This window comes from Juglans microcarpa x Juglans regia, chromosome 3S, assembly GCF_004785595.1.
Source record: "Juglans microcarpa x Juglans regia isolate MS1-56 chromosome 3S, Jm3101_v1.0, whole genome shotgun sequence".
NCBI classification, from domain to species: domain Eukaryota; kingdom Viridiplantae; phylum Streptophyta; class Magnoliopsida; order Fagales; family Juglandaceae; genus Juglans; species Juglans microcarpa x Juglans regia.
Window position 1 is genome coordinate 16432303 of NC_054599.1, and position 15190 is coordinate 16447492.

Below are 15190 nucleotides of genomic sequence, written 5' to 3' on the forward strand. Positions count from 1 at the left end.
CCGAAAGTAAATCAATTTATTAACTATGACTCTCGAATATGCACTTGTACCATCAGCCACTTATTCCACTACAATCATAACACCTTGCTAAAGCTTCTTACTCTTGTTCTCCAATTGAACCATCAAAATTATCTAAAAATATATGGAGATAAGGGGTGAGTTATCAACAACTCAGTAAGTAGAGAACATATATCAGTGTGTAAACATGAGCATTTACAGAGATCAGAATGCAGAACAAAACATTTTCATTTTCAGAGTGCGGAAGTAGAACATGTTATCAAAATATCAGAGCGAAGATTTAGAAATAATTTCATTCAAAAATATCCTTTGGCATAGCATAAATGATCATCATCATCATCAAAATATCATATCAGAACAAAAGCCATGTATAACCCTCGTGGTAGGGTTGTGTATCTGCGGATAGCCAAGCAGAACATAAATCACTTTGTCACCAAGGTGTGCACTCAAAACAGAGACCACTACTATAACCCGTGGCAAGGCCGTATCCACTATTATAACACGTGGTTGGGCCGTATCCACTATTATTACCCATGGTTGGGCTGTATCCACTATTGTTACCCGTGGTTAGGCCGTATCCACTATTATAACCCGTAGCAAGGCCGTAACTGAACAGAGTGGAAACAGAATCAAATTCAGAATCAGAGAGTCATGCCAAAGCTTTTCAGAAATCACATCTTATCCAAAAATCATATCATTTTCATAATCAAAGCAAATCCAAATCATATTTACATAATTAAGTACTAATTTTCATATTCACTCTTTTTGCATAGGTCAAAAATAGAATGCCAAAAATAAGCTCATGTCTACACCAGTCATGACAAAAAATGTTCTCTCTTTCATCAGAGTTCAATGTGTAATGAAGAATAAATAACTGAGGTTATTTTCACATTTCTTTCAAAACTTATTATGCACTTTTTCATAAATCAACATCAGTTCATTTTTATGTTATGCAAAGTCTAGCATAGGAACCCCGCTTACCTGAACTTCTTAGCTTATCAGAATTTTCCACAACAGTACTGAACAAAAATCAATCGTCACCTATAAAATAATCATGCAACTTGAATAAATCTTCAATTGAACAGTTACTTCGTAATTACACCTGAAATGCCTAGTTTAATACCTAAAAAAAGAACCTAAAATTTCTCTTAACTCTAAAATACCATCACTCTCTAAATTCATCAGTGTCCACTTAATAACTCTGACTAAAACATTCAAACCTAACTTATTTACTAGTGTAATCAAACTACAAAATTTAATACTAGATCATATACCAAAATATTTTAAATTAAACAACAACTTTTATTTAATAAACTAGATCATATCTAAAATGTTTAAAAATAAAATTACATCATTATCGTTTACTCTTGAAAAAAAAATCTTTACTTAATAACAATTTAAATTGCTTAAAAGATTTATGTAAACATAATTAAAATAGGGAAAACAATTAGTTCAGTCACCTGGGGGAAGCACCGCGCAAGCGGCTGCTGATGTGGCAATTAAACGAAATGCACCGTTTTGATTTGTTTGATTTTCTGTTTCCCTCATCCTCATGTTTCAGACGAAACAAGTTTCCCTCTCTGCGATTTTTCTTCCTCCCGACTTCCCTCCCTCTCTACTCCTCACGAGACCTCTTTCTTTGACCCCTCCACGTCCCTCCACTCAAAGCCACCACTTACGGCCTCCCTTAGTGTCGAGATTGAAAGTCTAAGACCACCCACACGAGCGAAGCCTTCGATTCCTCCTTCCCTCAGCCACGTCTCCTACCGAAGGTAGCAATCCCTCATCATCCTCCCTTCGTCTTCTTCATCTGGGAAGAGCCCCTTCCCCTTCATCCCGAAAAATCCTAAGTTCTTCGTTTCCCTTCATCCCGAAAAATCCTAACTTTTGAATTTTCGGCACGCAGCTCCACTTCCGACACGCAACTTCATTTTCGATGTCTGCTACCACAAATCCGAGGTTCTATTTAAATGGGTATATTTTCTATTAACATTCCATAATTTTCTCTTAGGATTTTTTTATCTATAAAATGTGTATTTTTTTTTTTTTTATCTACAAACTGTTAGGGTTTTTTAGGTTCTTTCTCTTTGTATTACTGAATGGTATTTTCATTCTTTGGTTTGAAGGTGTGGTAGATATCTATTTTCTTTCTATTATCAAAAGGTATTTCCCATTTCATTTTGGTCCGGTCCTGTCAGTGGGGATTATAGCTTGGTTGAGTTGACTTTCTATATTATGGTAGGTGAAAAAAAATATATTAGAATTGAAGATTGCTTCCCGTGTAAATTGGTATTTTTCTCCGATGTACACGAGCTGAGGTGACAGATTTATCAAGCTCAATTAGCAGGTATAGAATAAAATAAACGGAGAAGTGAGTACATAACATATAGTGCCATCTTTCTAAAGTAAAAGAAAGCCGGCAGAATAAGGTTATTTTTTAGTAGACCAAACAAATGTATAAAATTTATGGACCTTTGGGTATTAGCATCCACATGTTATTCAGTTTTTTTTTATTTTTATAATAAGGGATCACGTTTCATTCATAAAAGAGGACATACAACTTTGACTTAAAACAAGTTAGTTACATATGTTAATAGCTCCCCAGCACACTTTCGTGGCTAACATGGTCTAGCCCAGACGACAGAACTCTAAAGAACTAAGTCTAAGAGATCCGTCGTGCATATCTCTGTCCCCGACAGAGTAAACAGTAACTAAGGGACAAAACCCATACCCCGACTACGCGAAGTAAGGTGCACCAACCCCATACACCGCCTAAGCGGAGATGGGGGATCACACCTATCAGAAAAGGTCCGAAGGGACAAAATTTTTGGATTTTTTTTTTTTACAGGACTCAAAAATTACATAAGAAAACAACTGTAACAACAGAAAAACACAAAGCTCCAAGCGACTGCGGAGGCGCATGTAGTACACGCGCCACCCTGGGAGAAAACCGACGACCATCTAGGAGGTTCCGGACTCACAGACCCCAGCGATGCCATGCGTGGCGCCGGCAGAGGGCCTCCCGGCGGCGCGAGGAAGCCACTCGCCGAACGCCTCCAATTCTTTTCGCCGCTCATGCGAGCAACTCGCCGCTCCGTTTGGTGCTACCTTCGATAGTCTTGAAGATCGGCGGCTAGCCAACGCCATGGAGAGGCGCGTGCTGATCTATGGTCGCCGGAAGTACCAGATCCGCGATTCTCCCTTATCTAGCCTGCAAAACACAAAATTAAAAATAGAGCTCTACACAGAAGGGACGGGGGTGGGGAGAGAAGGAGGGAGGGGGGAGGAGCTGAAGCTCCCACCCCCTCGAGCCAGAACAGTAACGAGAGCTTTTAGGGAGACGGGTGAGAGAGAGAGAGAGAGATGTGTTCACTCCACATGTTATTCAGTTTAGATGAGTAAATATACCTTTGATACACTATAGGATTGTTTATTATTTTTTTCCCTACATTTATGTGAAAAGGTAATATATTAATTAGTAGAATCTGTGTTTTTATGAGTTTTTTGTTTCAAATGAGTGGCCTAAGAGACTGGAACTACTTTTTTCCTTGTTGGCAGGACTGACATTCTAAAACAAATGGAGGTGATATGAGGCTGCAATAGTATAGTATATGATTATGTGCAATAACATATTCGCAGTTGTCTAAACTAAAATGCATGTTACAACCGGCGAGGCTGCAGTTAATAAAATGGGTTATGCAATGAGTAGACTAGATATAGAAGCAGACCTCTGCGATGGGGGGAATACCATCCATGAAGACACTAACAGATCAACACCATCAATTTCGCCAGATCAACGCCATCTTGTATGTCCCTATATTTTGGCCCTTAAATTTGAAACTCGTGTATATATCTAGACACACACACATGGTTTCTAAACTTGTTGAGCATGATCCAATGTCTCTTCATTGCTGTAATTGGTTAATCAATTTATGTTCTGATATTGCAGGTTTATGCTAGTATGTCACCTATTGTCCATATTGTTAATGTTGGGTCCCCTGAAACAGAGTCTCTAGAAAATATTACGGTATGAAGCTAGTTGTGTTCCAATTTCATTAGATTTTGTAATTACTGTGTTAATGCACGTTACACTGTGGAGTACTAGAATATCATGCCTATTAGTTGATACCATTTGCTTCTTTTCTTATGACAATCCTATGGACTTATATTAGCTTTGCATGAAACTCTTTCGCGCACTTGTATTTGGAGCCATGAAATGAAAAATAAGTCAGAGCTATTTAGGATCTTGAAATGAGGCAGTAAAAGATTCATATGATTAAAGATTTTTGAACTATTAAAACAAGAGATAGGATTCATTGGCTATACAAATTTGGAAATTAAATGCAAGTTTATATCCATGAAGATACGTGCATGGTTTGACAATATCAATACAGAACTCTACTAGGCTGTATAACCAATTGTTTTGAGAAGTTGCCTGTGCATGCACTAGCAAAGATGTCACGAGTGATATAAACTATTAAACAAACCATTGCTTTGGATGATTGCATTTATTTGTTTGAAAGTGCATGCATTGTATGAAAAGAAAATGGAAGGAAAAATTTATTGTTATGAATCACATGGCAATTGTTAAAAACATCGGTCACCCTTTTTGTTCATTGTTGTACCCTTTTAGGCAGGAAATAGTATATGTATTTGCTGTTTTTGCCCGAGGAGGCTTTACTCTTCTCAAATCACCATACTCCTTGACAACAGTTTCTTCATCCCTCCATTCCCCTCTCCATAATTCTTGCTTGACATTTGGAACCTATATGTTATGTACAGGAGATCCATGAAGGTTTGGATTTTTCTGCTGATGATGATGGAGGATACTCTTTTGGAATCTTCTCTGTCAAATTTTGAACAGATGGACGAGAAGTTGTTGCTGGAAGTAGTGATGACTCTATTTTTGTTTATGATCTTGAAGCAAATAAGCTTTTGGAAGGTGATTTGTATATTATTACTATCACCTGGCAAAGGAACTCTCAATGTACTCGTATATTGCATATTTGGGACCTTCCAAAAGACAATTTGTATGTATATTATTGCTTTACAAGTATAGTTTTTGGTCATTATGATGGATTTTGCTATAGTTCAACCATAGGGACTTAGTTAATAAAATTGTGAGTATCATCCTCCTTGACAGTCCTGTATATTTTTAGTAAAATCACATTGATACAAAAGCATAAGCAGGTAATGTCAATTCCTTTCAAAACAAACTTATTCAATCAAGAGCCAAAACTGGTGCATAAACAAACTGGTGCATAAGCAGGTAATGTCATCACCTAAACAAACTTTTTAGGTTGACTTTCTCACATACACCAAGCAGCCAAAAGTATAGGCCTAATTAGTGATATCCAAGTGAAGTAGAAACATCCTCAACTTGCGTCCATGAAAATGCACGTCCAACAGTTCTATATTGCAGCAAATTAGAAAAGATCATAAGCCATGTAGAATAGGCAAAGTGGAAAAAATCAACCTAAATTAACTGGCTAAAAATTCTCAAAACCGAAGAGCCCTTTCATCACTATGAATATGCAATTCTTGCTAATCAAACTTTCCACTCAAAATTGGTGCATCATCACAACAATTCAAAATGTACCTATAACTTGCATATCTTTCTTCCCACACAAATAAATTACAATTTTCACTTGTGTCATGCTTTTTTCCCACAAAAGTGATTACAACAATTAGAATAGTACTCTTGCAAGCTTTCATCCCAAGAAAAAAAAATACAATTTTCAACTTGGAAGGCTTTCTTCCCACAAAAATGTACCTACAAAAACTATAACTTGCCAAGCTTTCCTTCCCACAAAAATAATTACAACTACAACTTGTGTCATTCTTTCTTCCCACAAACATGTACCTACAAAAACTATAACTTGCCAAGCTTTCCTTCCCACAAAAATAATTACAACTTCCACTTGTGTTATTCTTTCTTCCTACCAATATATTTAAAATTCAACCATATCATTTGGGCAAAGCTTGTGATCCATCTACTCCAAGTTGCATCTGTAAAGAATAAATAACAAATATTAATGTGACATCAATTTGGTGATATTAAAAATATCAAAAGTTTAGAAATATTACACTTTCTTGACTCCCAACCATATTTTGGAATCCACTAATATCAAAAGCTGAGCTGACTGGAACAGTCTAGTGATACATAGATAACAACAACAAAATGGCAAATATAAGTCTATCGCATGTATGTGGCAAATACTTGTCCAAGTAAGGCAGCAATTTTGCAACAAAAATATGTATACCTGCACGTTTTCTTCAGCAGCAAGATCTATCTCAGATGGGCCAAATAAATTCCTATATGTGTTTTGGGCTGACGTATCTCCTTCATCTCGCTAATAATCAAGTAACAAATAAAAACTCTATATTAGTACAATATTTGCATAAATAAATCAACCCAAATAAACATGTATGTGGCAAATATTATTATTATTAAAGATATCGAAACTCTTTACATTTTCCCTTTACATTTGATTTCTTCGTCCTTACTTTAACTTTCCGCATTTCTTGCTCCATCCTGGATACACTCCTCAGAGATGGGGGTCTGCCTTTTCCGTGCACAACTCGTGGACTGAGTACTTGCTGCGAACTACCAACTGTAGTTGTGTCCTTTGTAGTTAAACCAACATTAGAATTTGTTTGGGTCATTGAAAGGGGTTCTTGGATGCCATGATATAAATCAATCATTGCATATAACTTCGTACTTGCATCTTCAGTATGCTCTTTTGAATCTGCTGTATGAGTAATCATCCGATAATAAATATTCAACAGACTTGAATATCTGTTAGTAAATTCCCTTTGATTTCCTATGTCATAGATTCTCTGGATTAACGTGTATCTCTGTTTGATATCTTTCCTCCATCGATCTAAAATGTACCTATCTGGCAAGTACTTTATCTCGTTACATTTGAATATGGCCAAGACATGCCTACACAGTATCCCCTTCATCTGAAATAACTCACATGAACACTTAACTTCGCAGTCTTCCTCATTAAGGTCCACATAATATGTAACATGTTTCGTGAACTCCTCGACAGAAATTTCATCTTCTACCAGGTAGGTCTTCTTCACACCATCCCGTCTAAGTAGAGATGGATCCATATCGAGTACACCCATAACTTGCTGTTGAACTTCCCTGAATTTTGCATTCGTGTACAACTCTTAAAATCTCTTCTCGATTGGAGATCTAGATATGCATGGAATTGTAACGCTAAATGAGTGGAAGTCCGACCTGATTTCATTCTCGATTTTCTTTCTCAAGGCATTGTCAAACTGGTCAACAAACTCCTTCAAGTTTGTCTTCGCATGAACATATCCATCAAAAAATGTATTCATGCTTTCCCTCCGTTGTGTTGTACTCATGCCAGCCCAAAAATACTCCTTCAGAAATACCGGTACCCAATGTGTGCGCTCAACGTACAAACTTTGCAACCAGACATTCTCTTGCAAGTTGTACGTGCTAATTAACTCTTCCCACGATTTCTCAAACTCTTCAATAGTTTGAGTGTCATACACACATTTCATCAGCTGAGTTTTCAGGCCACTTTTGTAGGCATGATGGGAGCCAAGCTTCTCGGAGACTTTTTTCAGTATATGCCAGAGGCAAAATCTATGTCAACTTTTTGGAAATACAATAACAATTGCATTTTTCATTACTCTGTCTTGGTCATTAATAATAGCTGGCAGGGCTATACCATCCATACATTGCAGCCAAGTCTGAAATGACCATATAAAAGTCTTTGTGTCCTCACTGGAAATTAACCCTGCTCCCAAGAGAATCGACTGCCCATGATGGCTTACACCAACAAAGGGAGCAAAGGGCATCCCGTATCTGTTTGTTAAGTACGAGGTGTTAAATGTTACCACATCACCAAAATGTTGATAAGCTGCCCTACTACGTGGATCTGCCCAAAAGACATTCTTTAACCTCCCATCATCATCTAAATCCATCAAGGAAAAGAATCCGGGGTTCTTGTACTGCATCCTACAAAAATAGTCTCGAAGCACTCCAGCACCACCTGCTCCAACTCGTAGATGTCTTGCCTTATCGATGTAATTATGACAATTTTTTTCTAAAAATGGGAGGTTTTCAAATCTTCCTACACCCACCACAAGAGATCTGAAACTCTTGTTCATTCGAATGTCAGCTAGGTCGTTAGTATCTAGTACCCTTTTTACAGTCTCACTAACTTCGCGATTACACCGGAAGAAGCAAGATTTCTGTAGACTCAGTCTGTGATTGTGGGTATTATGAACTGTGGTCAACTGTATCTTTTCCTCAACTTTTAAGGCATTAATCATTGCCTTACAGTCAGTCTTTCCTGTCGAGCATGGTTTGGTGACATTCATTGTCCTATTCCAAGCTTTCCCCCACGGGCACAACCAAGAGTGATATATCCGACACTCCCTTTTTCATCCCTTTCACTCCTTTGTGTCATGGATCCAAACTCACATTTCTTCTCATATAGCTTATAATAGCTCATTAATTCCTCAAAAGAATCAAACTCCATTCCCGCTTTTGGCTCCTCAATCATATCACCACCATCCATTCGGTCTAACGGAGGTGTCTCGGCAGTGCCATCGCCAGTTTCCCCTGAATCTGGCCTATCCTCTTCACCTTTTTCATGAACCCTAGAGGAGGAACATGACGCTTCAATTTCCCTACACCCAGGTGTATCCTCTTGGAATCTTTTGGTCGTTTCGGAGCTTGTAGCCATGGGAGGAGTCGGAGGTCTCATCCCATATTGAAATGGGTAACTAGTATTCTGCTAAAAAAGAACGCAATTAAACTTCCAAAAAACAGAAAGAAAGAAAAAAAAAACAACGAAGTTGCATCACCATCTGAATGTTGCTTGGATATTGGTATGCATTTGGATATGTGATAAAAGTCGTTGACCATGCAGGCCCTGGTCTGTAACTGTACATGTAATTTGGAAAGTTTGGAGCAGTTGTTGGGATGTCCTAACATAACAATAATAATGATAATTAGCAAGTACAAGGTTGACAAATTCCTAACAAATATTAAGAATCATATAACATACCGCGATTGGGGGATTTGAGCTACATGGTGTTGAGAGAGATGGTTTTTCTTTTCTTTTTTCCATGCTGACATGTTGCATTAAAAAAAAAATTGTACAACCATTTTTATTGAAGCAAAAAAGATCAAAGAATTCAACATGTTTGAAAAATAACGGCTTTTTTTAACTTTTTGCAACAATTCAAACATTTATTTTACTTCCAGAACTAATTATTTCATGTAGACAACCATATCAGGACAGTTAAATAATTCTACTACAGAAGTTGGCAATCATCCAGATGAAAAGATAATTTGTAGAGATTTTGGTAACTACCTGTGGCGGGCATGTGCCAATGCTAAAAAGTAAATTCGAAAACATTAATGCTTAATGTGTGTCCCCTTAATTAGCATATCAAAAACTGACAGAAATCATTCAAGTTTACATGAATACACGTTGCTTGTTTTAACACACATCAGTACTATTTTAAGCTATATATTATATATGTTTACCAGAATAGCCTCCCTCCATATATACAGCAGCTTGAACATAACATGCATGCAAAAATTTCTCTTTTTTTTTTAAAAAAGAAAAAAGGAAAGAACACAGCAAATTAAACCAATCCTAGTAATTTTAGTATAGTGTTGGAAATATCTCTCCACTATCAGATTAAAAGAGAGTGCAATTTGATGAATCATTAAAGCTATCTCGTCCAAACACTCTTTTTTCCTTTGAGCTCGTATGCAGAGGTTCTTCTTTTGACTCATACAATGGACAAGATCGTTGTACTACAGTGATGAAGATAATAAAGAAAAATGCAAGCAGCAAATCTGATAAAAATATGTAAAGATTCTTTAATAAGACGTCATGCAATATTGCATTTTCCATGTGAGGAGTAAAAGTGAAAGTAGCTCATGCAGGGCCAAACCAAAAAATGAAAGAAAATTCATCCAATACATTCAAAGCACAATCCAAGCTATGATTTCTTACCACACGGTGAAGAAGAAATTAACCCAAGTTTTACATAGCAAAACCAAGATCCCTAACCCATTTTTTCCCAAAATTGTTACCATTCAATCACACATATAATAATCTATAATCACAACTAACATGAGTACTATAAATTAAAATTTTACATAAATTTAAGAGCATAGAAAACTTGCCAGTTCAAGTCCTCAAAGCTTGGGGTCGGTATATATATATACCTGTTGGAGGATATGGTTTAAATGGTAGGTGAAAAGTAAAAAAAAAAACAAAAAAATTAACAAGGGATTTGCAGACCTGAAATTGAGGGAGAAGAAATGAAGTGTAAAGAAGAAGAAGTAAAGGAAAATAGAGGCTACGGGTAAGTCTTTCTGGGCAATGTGTCAAATGGAGGCTACGGGTAAATTTTTTCCATTTTCAAGTCTGGGTAAGTTTTGCCATGCTCGGGTCATTTTGGAAGAAACTTGAAGAAGAAGCTAGCTTCTTTTATCTTTCCCGCACTTCTGCTTCTTCGTTTTCTTTTTTTTTTTTCTTTTCTTTTTTTTAAAATTGACGTGGCAATTAAAAAATATTATTTTAAGCGCCGACTATGCGCCGTTTGCAACCGCCGACTGCCTGTAGACGAATTGTACCGTTGGACAGCTAGATTCATTCACCATATGAGTGAAATATTTCTTCACATGACAAGTAAGATAACTTTTATTAATGATCAAAATGTACCATCCAAGTACACAGGGAGTATAGCTCAGATACAACTAGCTAGAGAAACTAAAGAGGTCGAAAGAATTCTTAAAGCTAAAGCTAGAGAAAAATAATTGGACAGCCATTCAATAGTAGCATGTATCACACATGGGTGACATACACTGCAACTAACTACAAAAGCACTTTATGCTCTTTATTAGTGATATCAAGTGATTATATACTTTTTTTAGTCTTACCATGCATGCACACTATGCTGCATGAGTTGGTAGGATGTACCATGCCTCTTGTAAGCAACAGTTTTGCTTTGAAGAAGCTTATTGCTTCAGTGAAGTGTCTACACACAGTACCTACTGCAATAGTGTTTGTACCCTTTGCATTTGCTTGAGGTAAAAATGTTGCTCGATTGGGATATTCTGATATATCAAGTGATTAATGCTCTTTATTAGTGACATCAAGTGATTAATGCAAGTTTTTGTTCTGATAACATTTTTATCCTGTCCTTCCAATTATTGGTAGGATTATCGTGTCCCTCTTGCTAATGCTAAAAAGGGTGGAGCTCAACGAGAAAAAGCAAGTGCTGAGCTTGAAATCAAGAGAAAAACGGGTGCTGAGCTCGAAATCAAGGGAGAAAAGGGTGTTTATGTTGGCATAGACGATGAAGACAATCGTCAGACTGATGCTGCAGAGAATGGCCTGGAAGATATGTGGAAGGAGATGTCAATGGCGTTAGAATGTTAGAAGGTATTTAAAGTTTAGTCATTGTCAAGACAGACATGGTTCTTAATTTTCAGTTTGTTCATTCTGTTTTATTTTTCTCTAAGATGAGATAGACCGAGCTTGTCTATCCACCATATTGTTTGGACTGTATCAAAATTCTTTGCTTCAATGCCTTGGTTAACATCGTTGCAAATATTTTAGAAATATTTTTTTAGTCAGGATTGTTGAGTTGTACATTAACCGTCGACAAAAAGTCTAGAGTTGGATTTACTATTGATGTAGGGATACCTAAATGAATTTTCGTGTGACTTTGTTTCTTTTGCAAAACCCTTCTAGAAATTTAAGGGAAAAGTGGTTTAGAAAACAAGGACAAAAATTGTCAGGTTGAGTTTTGTTAAAAGGTTGTGGTAACTTCCATCAGTATAAATTGAAGAAGATGATGAATACTTTCTGCAAAGAAGTCACTGCCAGGTGATTCTGCTGGATGGAATGCATTAGTGTAGCTAAAATGTACGTTAATTGCTGGTAGTTTAACATACATTCATGTTATTTTGTTGGTTTAAACTTTCTTAGTTATGTATGCATTGCATAAGCTCTTTTCTCATTTTTCATATTTTATGTTTATCTTCTGTCCTTAAAACTAGAAGTTATGTGTTTTTGTAATGAGCACTAATGACAAAGTTTTGCTTATTTATGCTTCAAAGTTGCACAAGCATTGTGATACGGGTGCCAATTAAGGAAGTGCATGGGATGATGATACGGGTGTTAAGTATGGAAAGTGAATAAAGAGGAGCGGCAACGTGAAACATGAATCAACGTGATCGACGAGCTCGCACATTAGGAAACTTTTTCATTTGACTCTTGCTCTGTTTTGGGAATAATACGTTTAGCTTTAATTACGTATGTTATTTTGGAAAGTTGAATAATGTAATGGATATATCATTGTACGAGGGAATGAAGGGATCATCAAGAAAAATTATTATTCAAACTTGTTTTGAAAGAGGCGGGTTCCTCATCAACCCATCTGTTCTTGCATTTTATTTCATCATAGGTAAGGCACGTAGGCTGGAACCGGCGTCCTTTCCAGTTGAACCTCGCATAACTCGTTCCATCGCCAAGGCTCGTAACAATTTGGCATCAGAGCAGGTCATGGCAGATTCTCGAATCGAACGCCTAGAGCAGCAAATGGCGAATTTCGATAGTATCATGGAAAGGCTCATGAAGAGGTTCGAAGAAACCAGCGCGAAGGTGGACTCTATTGCTAACAGAGGCAATGGTGAGGGAGAAGACTCTGGATCTCGAAATAGGAATGGGAGGAATAATGGTGGTCGGCAGAATGCAGCAGCACCAAAATTTGCAAAATTGGACTTTCTGAAATATAATGGTTTGGAGGATCCAATGAGTTGGATTTACAGGGTGGAGCAATTCTTCAATTATCAACAAACTGAAGAGGTGGAAAAATTACATTTGGCTGCGTATCATTTAGAAGGGGAGGTACAAATTTGGTATCAACTGTTTAAAGACAGCGGAGGGATTGTATCATGGGAAGCGTTAAAAGAGGGACTGAGGATTCGCTATGGTCCAACTATGTTCAAGGACCATTTCGGTTCACTCAGCAAGCTGCGGCAAACTGGCTCCGTCCGAGAATATCAACTTCAATTTGAACAATTGTTAAGCCGTGTAGGGAGGCTGGCTCCTGACCATCAACTGGGATGCTTCGTCAGCAGATTGAAGGAACCTGTTCGCACGGATGTGCAAGCTGCGAGACCCACGTCCATTACAGATGCGATCGGGTTGGCTAGGCTTTATGAAGCAAGGAGTATGAAGAGGACCCTTCAGCTGGATAATTGAAGGCAAACGACGTTGGAACCAACTCCTCCACCTATGCCTTTAGCTAATTTGTCAAGAACAAAGACTCCAGTTATCTGACGTCTCAACCCCAATGAGATGCAAGAGAGGAGGAAGAAAGTCCTTTGTTTTAATTGTGACGGGCCCTTCACACCAAGCCATCGATGTAAGAAATTATTTTTAATTGAAGGAATATATTTGCAGGATGATGATGGGGACGGCGGAATGGAGGTAGAAGATCAAGACGAATTTAATGAAGAACCAAGAATTTCTTTGCATGCCATGCTGGGGTCAACACCACCACAAACAATGAGAGTTCGGGGTGTGCTTAAAGGCCAAGGCATCACCATTCTTTTAGACACTGGAAGCTCTCAAAATTTTCTGAACGCATCGTCCGCAAGAAATTTGGCTTGGTTCCACAACCAACACAAGGAATGAAGGTGATGGTTGCAAATGGGGAAAGGCTTGACTGTGAAGGCCGTTGCAACAATGTAGAGGTATGGATCCAAGGCAACAAATTTTCCATTGAATTTTTCTTGTTGGCTATTGAAGGGTGCGATGCAGTCCTGGGTACTCAATGGTTACAAACTCTTGGACCAATCTGGTGGGACTTTACTAAGCTTGCTATGAGCTTCAAACATAAAGGTAGGAAGGTGGAATTGAAGGGAATAAATGGACCAATACATAAGGTAGTCGAAGAAAGAGTAGCGGCCAGAGAATTGCTGAGAAAAAAATATGGGTTCCTCTACCAATTACTATCGACGCCGCGCATGGGACCGAACGTAGCAACTGAGTTATTTTCTTTTAACCTGAGTGTTAATGTTGCAGGTAAAAAAAATGTGAGCCATGATTTTAATAAATTATTGTTGGGGTATGAGGAGTTATTTTCGGAACCAGTGGGATTACCTCCAGATCGTTCACATAACCACCACATTTCTTTGAAACAAGGGTGTGGACCTATCAACGTTCGTCCATATCGATACCCACATTACATGAAGGGGGAAAATCGAGAAGATGATCTCCGAACTCTTGCAAACTGGGGAAGTTTGAACAAGTACCAGCCCATACTCTTCGCCAGTGTTGATGGTTAAAAAAAAAAGATGGCTCGTGGCGCCTTTGTGTTGATTACCGGGCTCTCAACCAAATCACGGTAAAAGATAAATTTTCGATACCCATCATCGATGAATTATTAGACGAGTTAAATAGGGCAAGGTATTTTTCAAAGCTGGATCTTCGCTCGGGGTATCATCAAATTAAGATGCATGACAAAGACGTGGAAAAAATAGCCTTCCGGACACATCATGGCCACTATGAATTTCTTGTGATGCCGTTCGGACTCACCAACGCTCCCTCGACCTTCCAATCACTCATGAGTGAGGTTTTTAAAAACGTCTTGCGGAGGTACGTGTTGGTGTTTTTTGATGATATACTTGTTTATAGTCTAACGTGGGAGGACCATCTTTATCATTTACGGATGGTGTTAGATACGTTGAACGCTAATCAATTGTTTGTAAGGATGGATAAGTGCCAGCTTGATCAAAGGCAGGTCAGTTACTTGGGACATCTCATTTCCGAAAATGGCGTGGCAATGGACCTGGACAAGGTGACGGCCATGACGGAATGGCCCCGTCCCACCATCGTGAAGGCCTTGCGTGGCTTCCTTGGCTTGACAGGTTATTATCGAAAATTTATCCGCGAATATGGTCAGATTGCACATCCCCTCACACAACTGCTCAAAAAAGGCTCTTTTGGCTAGAATGAAGGAGCAGAGGTAGCATTCCTTCAACTCAAGAAGGCGATGACGGCTGGTCCAGTTTTGGCTCTTCCGAATTTTTCTAAACAATACGTGATCGAATGCGATGCTTCTGGATTTGGGTTAGGCGTCGTCC

At 38.1% G+C, this 15190-nt stretch overlaps 2 protein-coding genes and 1 long non-coding RNA gene across 3 annotated transcripts; 1 reads left to right on the plus strand and 2 right to left on the minus strand.

The window, feature by feature from the left end:
• The first annotated feature begins 3440 nt into the window (after positions 1–3440).
• On the plus strand, positions 3441–4987 carry LOC121258613 (LEC14B protein-like). The gene is made up of 3 exons (XM_041160164.1): positions 3441–3824; positions 3968–4045; positions 4801–4987. Exons 1-3 carry the CDS (start codon positions 3672–3674, stop codon positions 4876–4878), a joined length of 309 nt encoding a protein of 102 aa, XP_041016098.1. The 5' UTR covers positions 3441–3671; the 3' UTR covers positions 4879–4987.
• Positions 4988–5984: 997 nt separating this feature from the next.
• On the minus strand, positions 5985–6356 carry LOC121258627. The gene is made up of 3 exons (XR_005939442.1): positions 6282–6356; positions 6106–6171; positions 5985–6027 (listed from the first exon to the last, which is right to left on the minus strand). It is a non-coding gene; the product is annotated as an uncharacterized LOC121258627 (long non-coding RNA).
• Positions 6357–6468: 112 nt separating this feature from the next.
• LOC121258726 (protein FAR1-RELATED SEQUENCE 5-like) lies at positions 6469–8385 on the minus strand. Its single transcript, XM_041160268.1, has 3 exons — positions 7731–8385; positions 7268–7616; positions 6469–7171 (listed from the first exon to the last, which is right to left on the minus strand). The coding sequence occupies exons 1-3, from the start codon at positions 8383–8385 to the stop codon at positions 6469–6471; spliced, it is 1707 nt and encodes a 568-aa protein (XP_041016202.1).
• Between the last annotated feature and the right edge of the window lie 6805 nt (positions 8386–15190).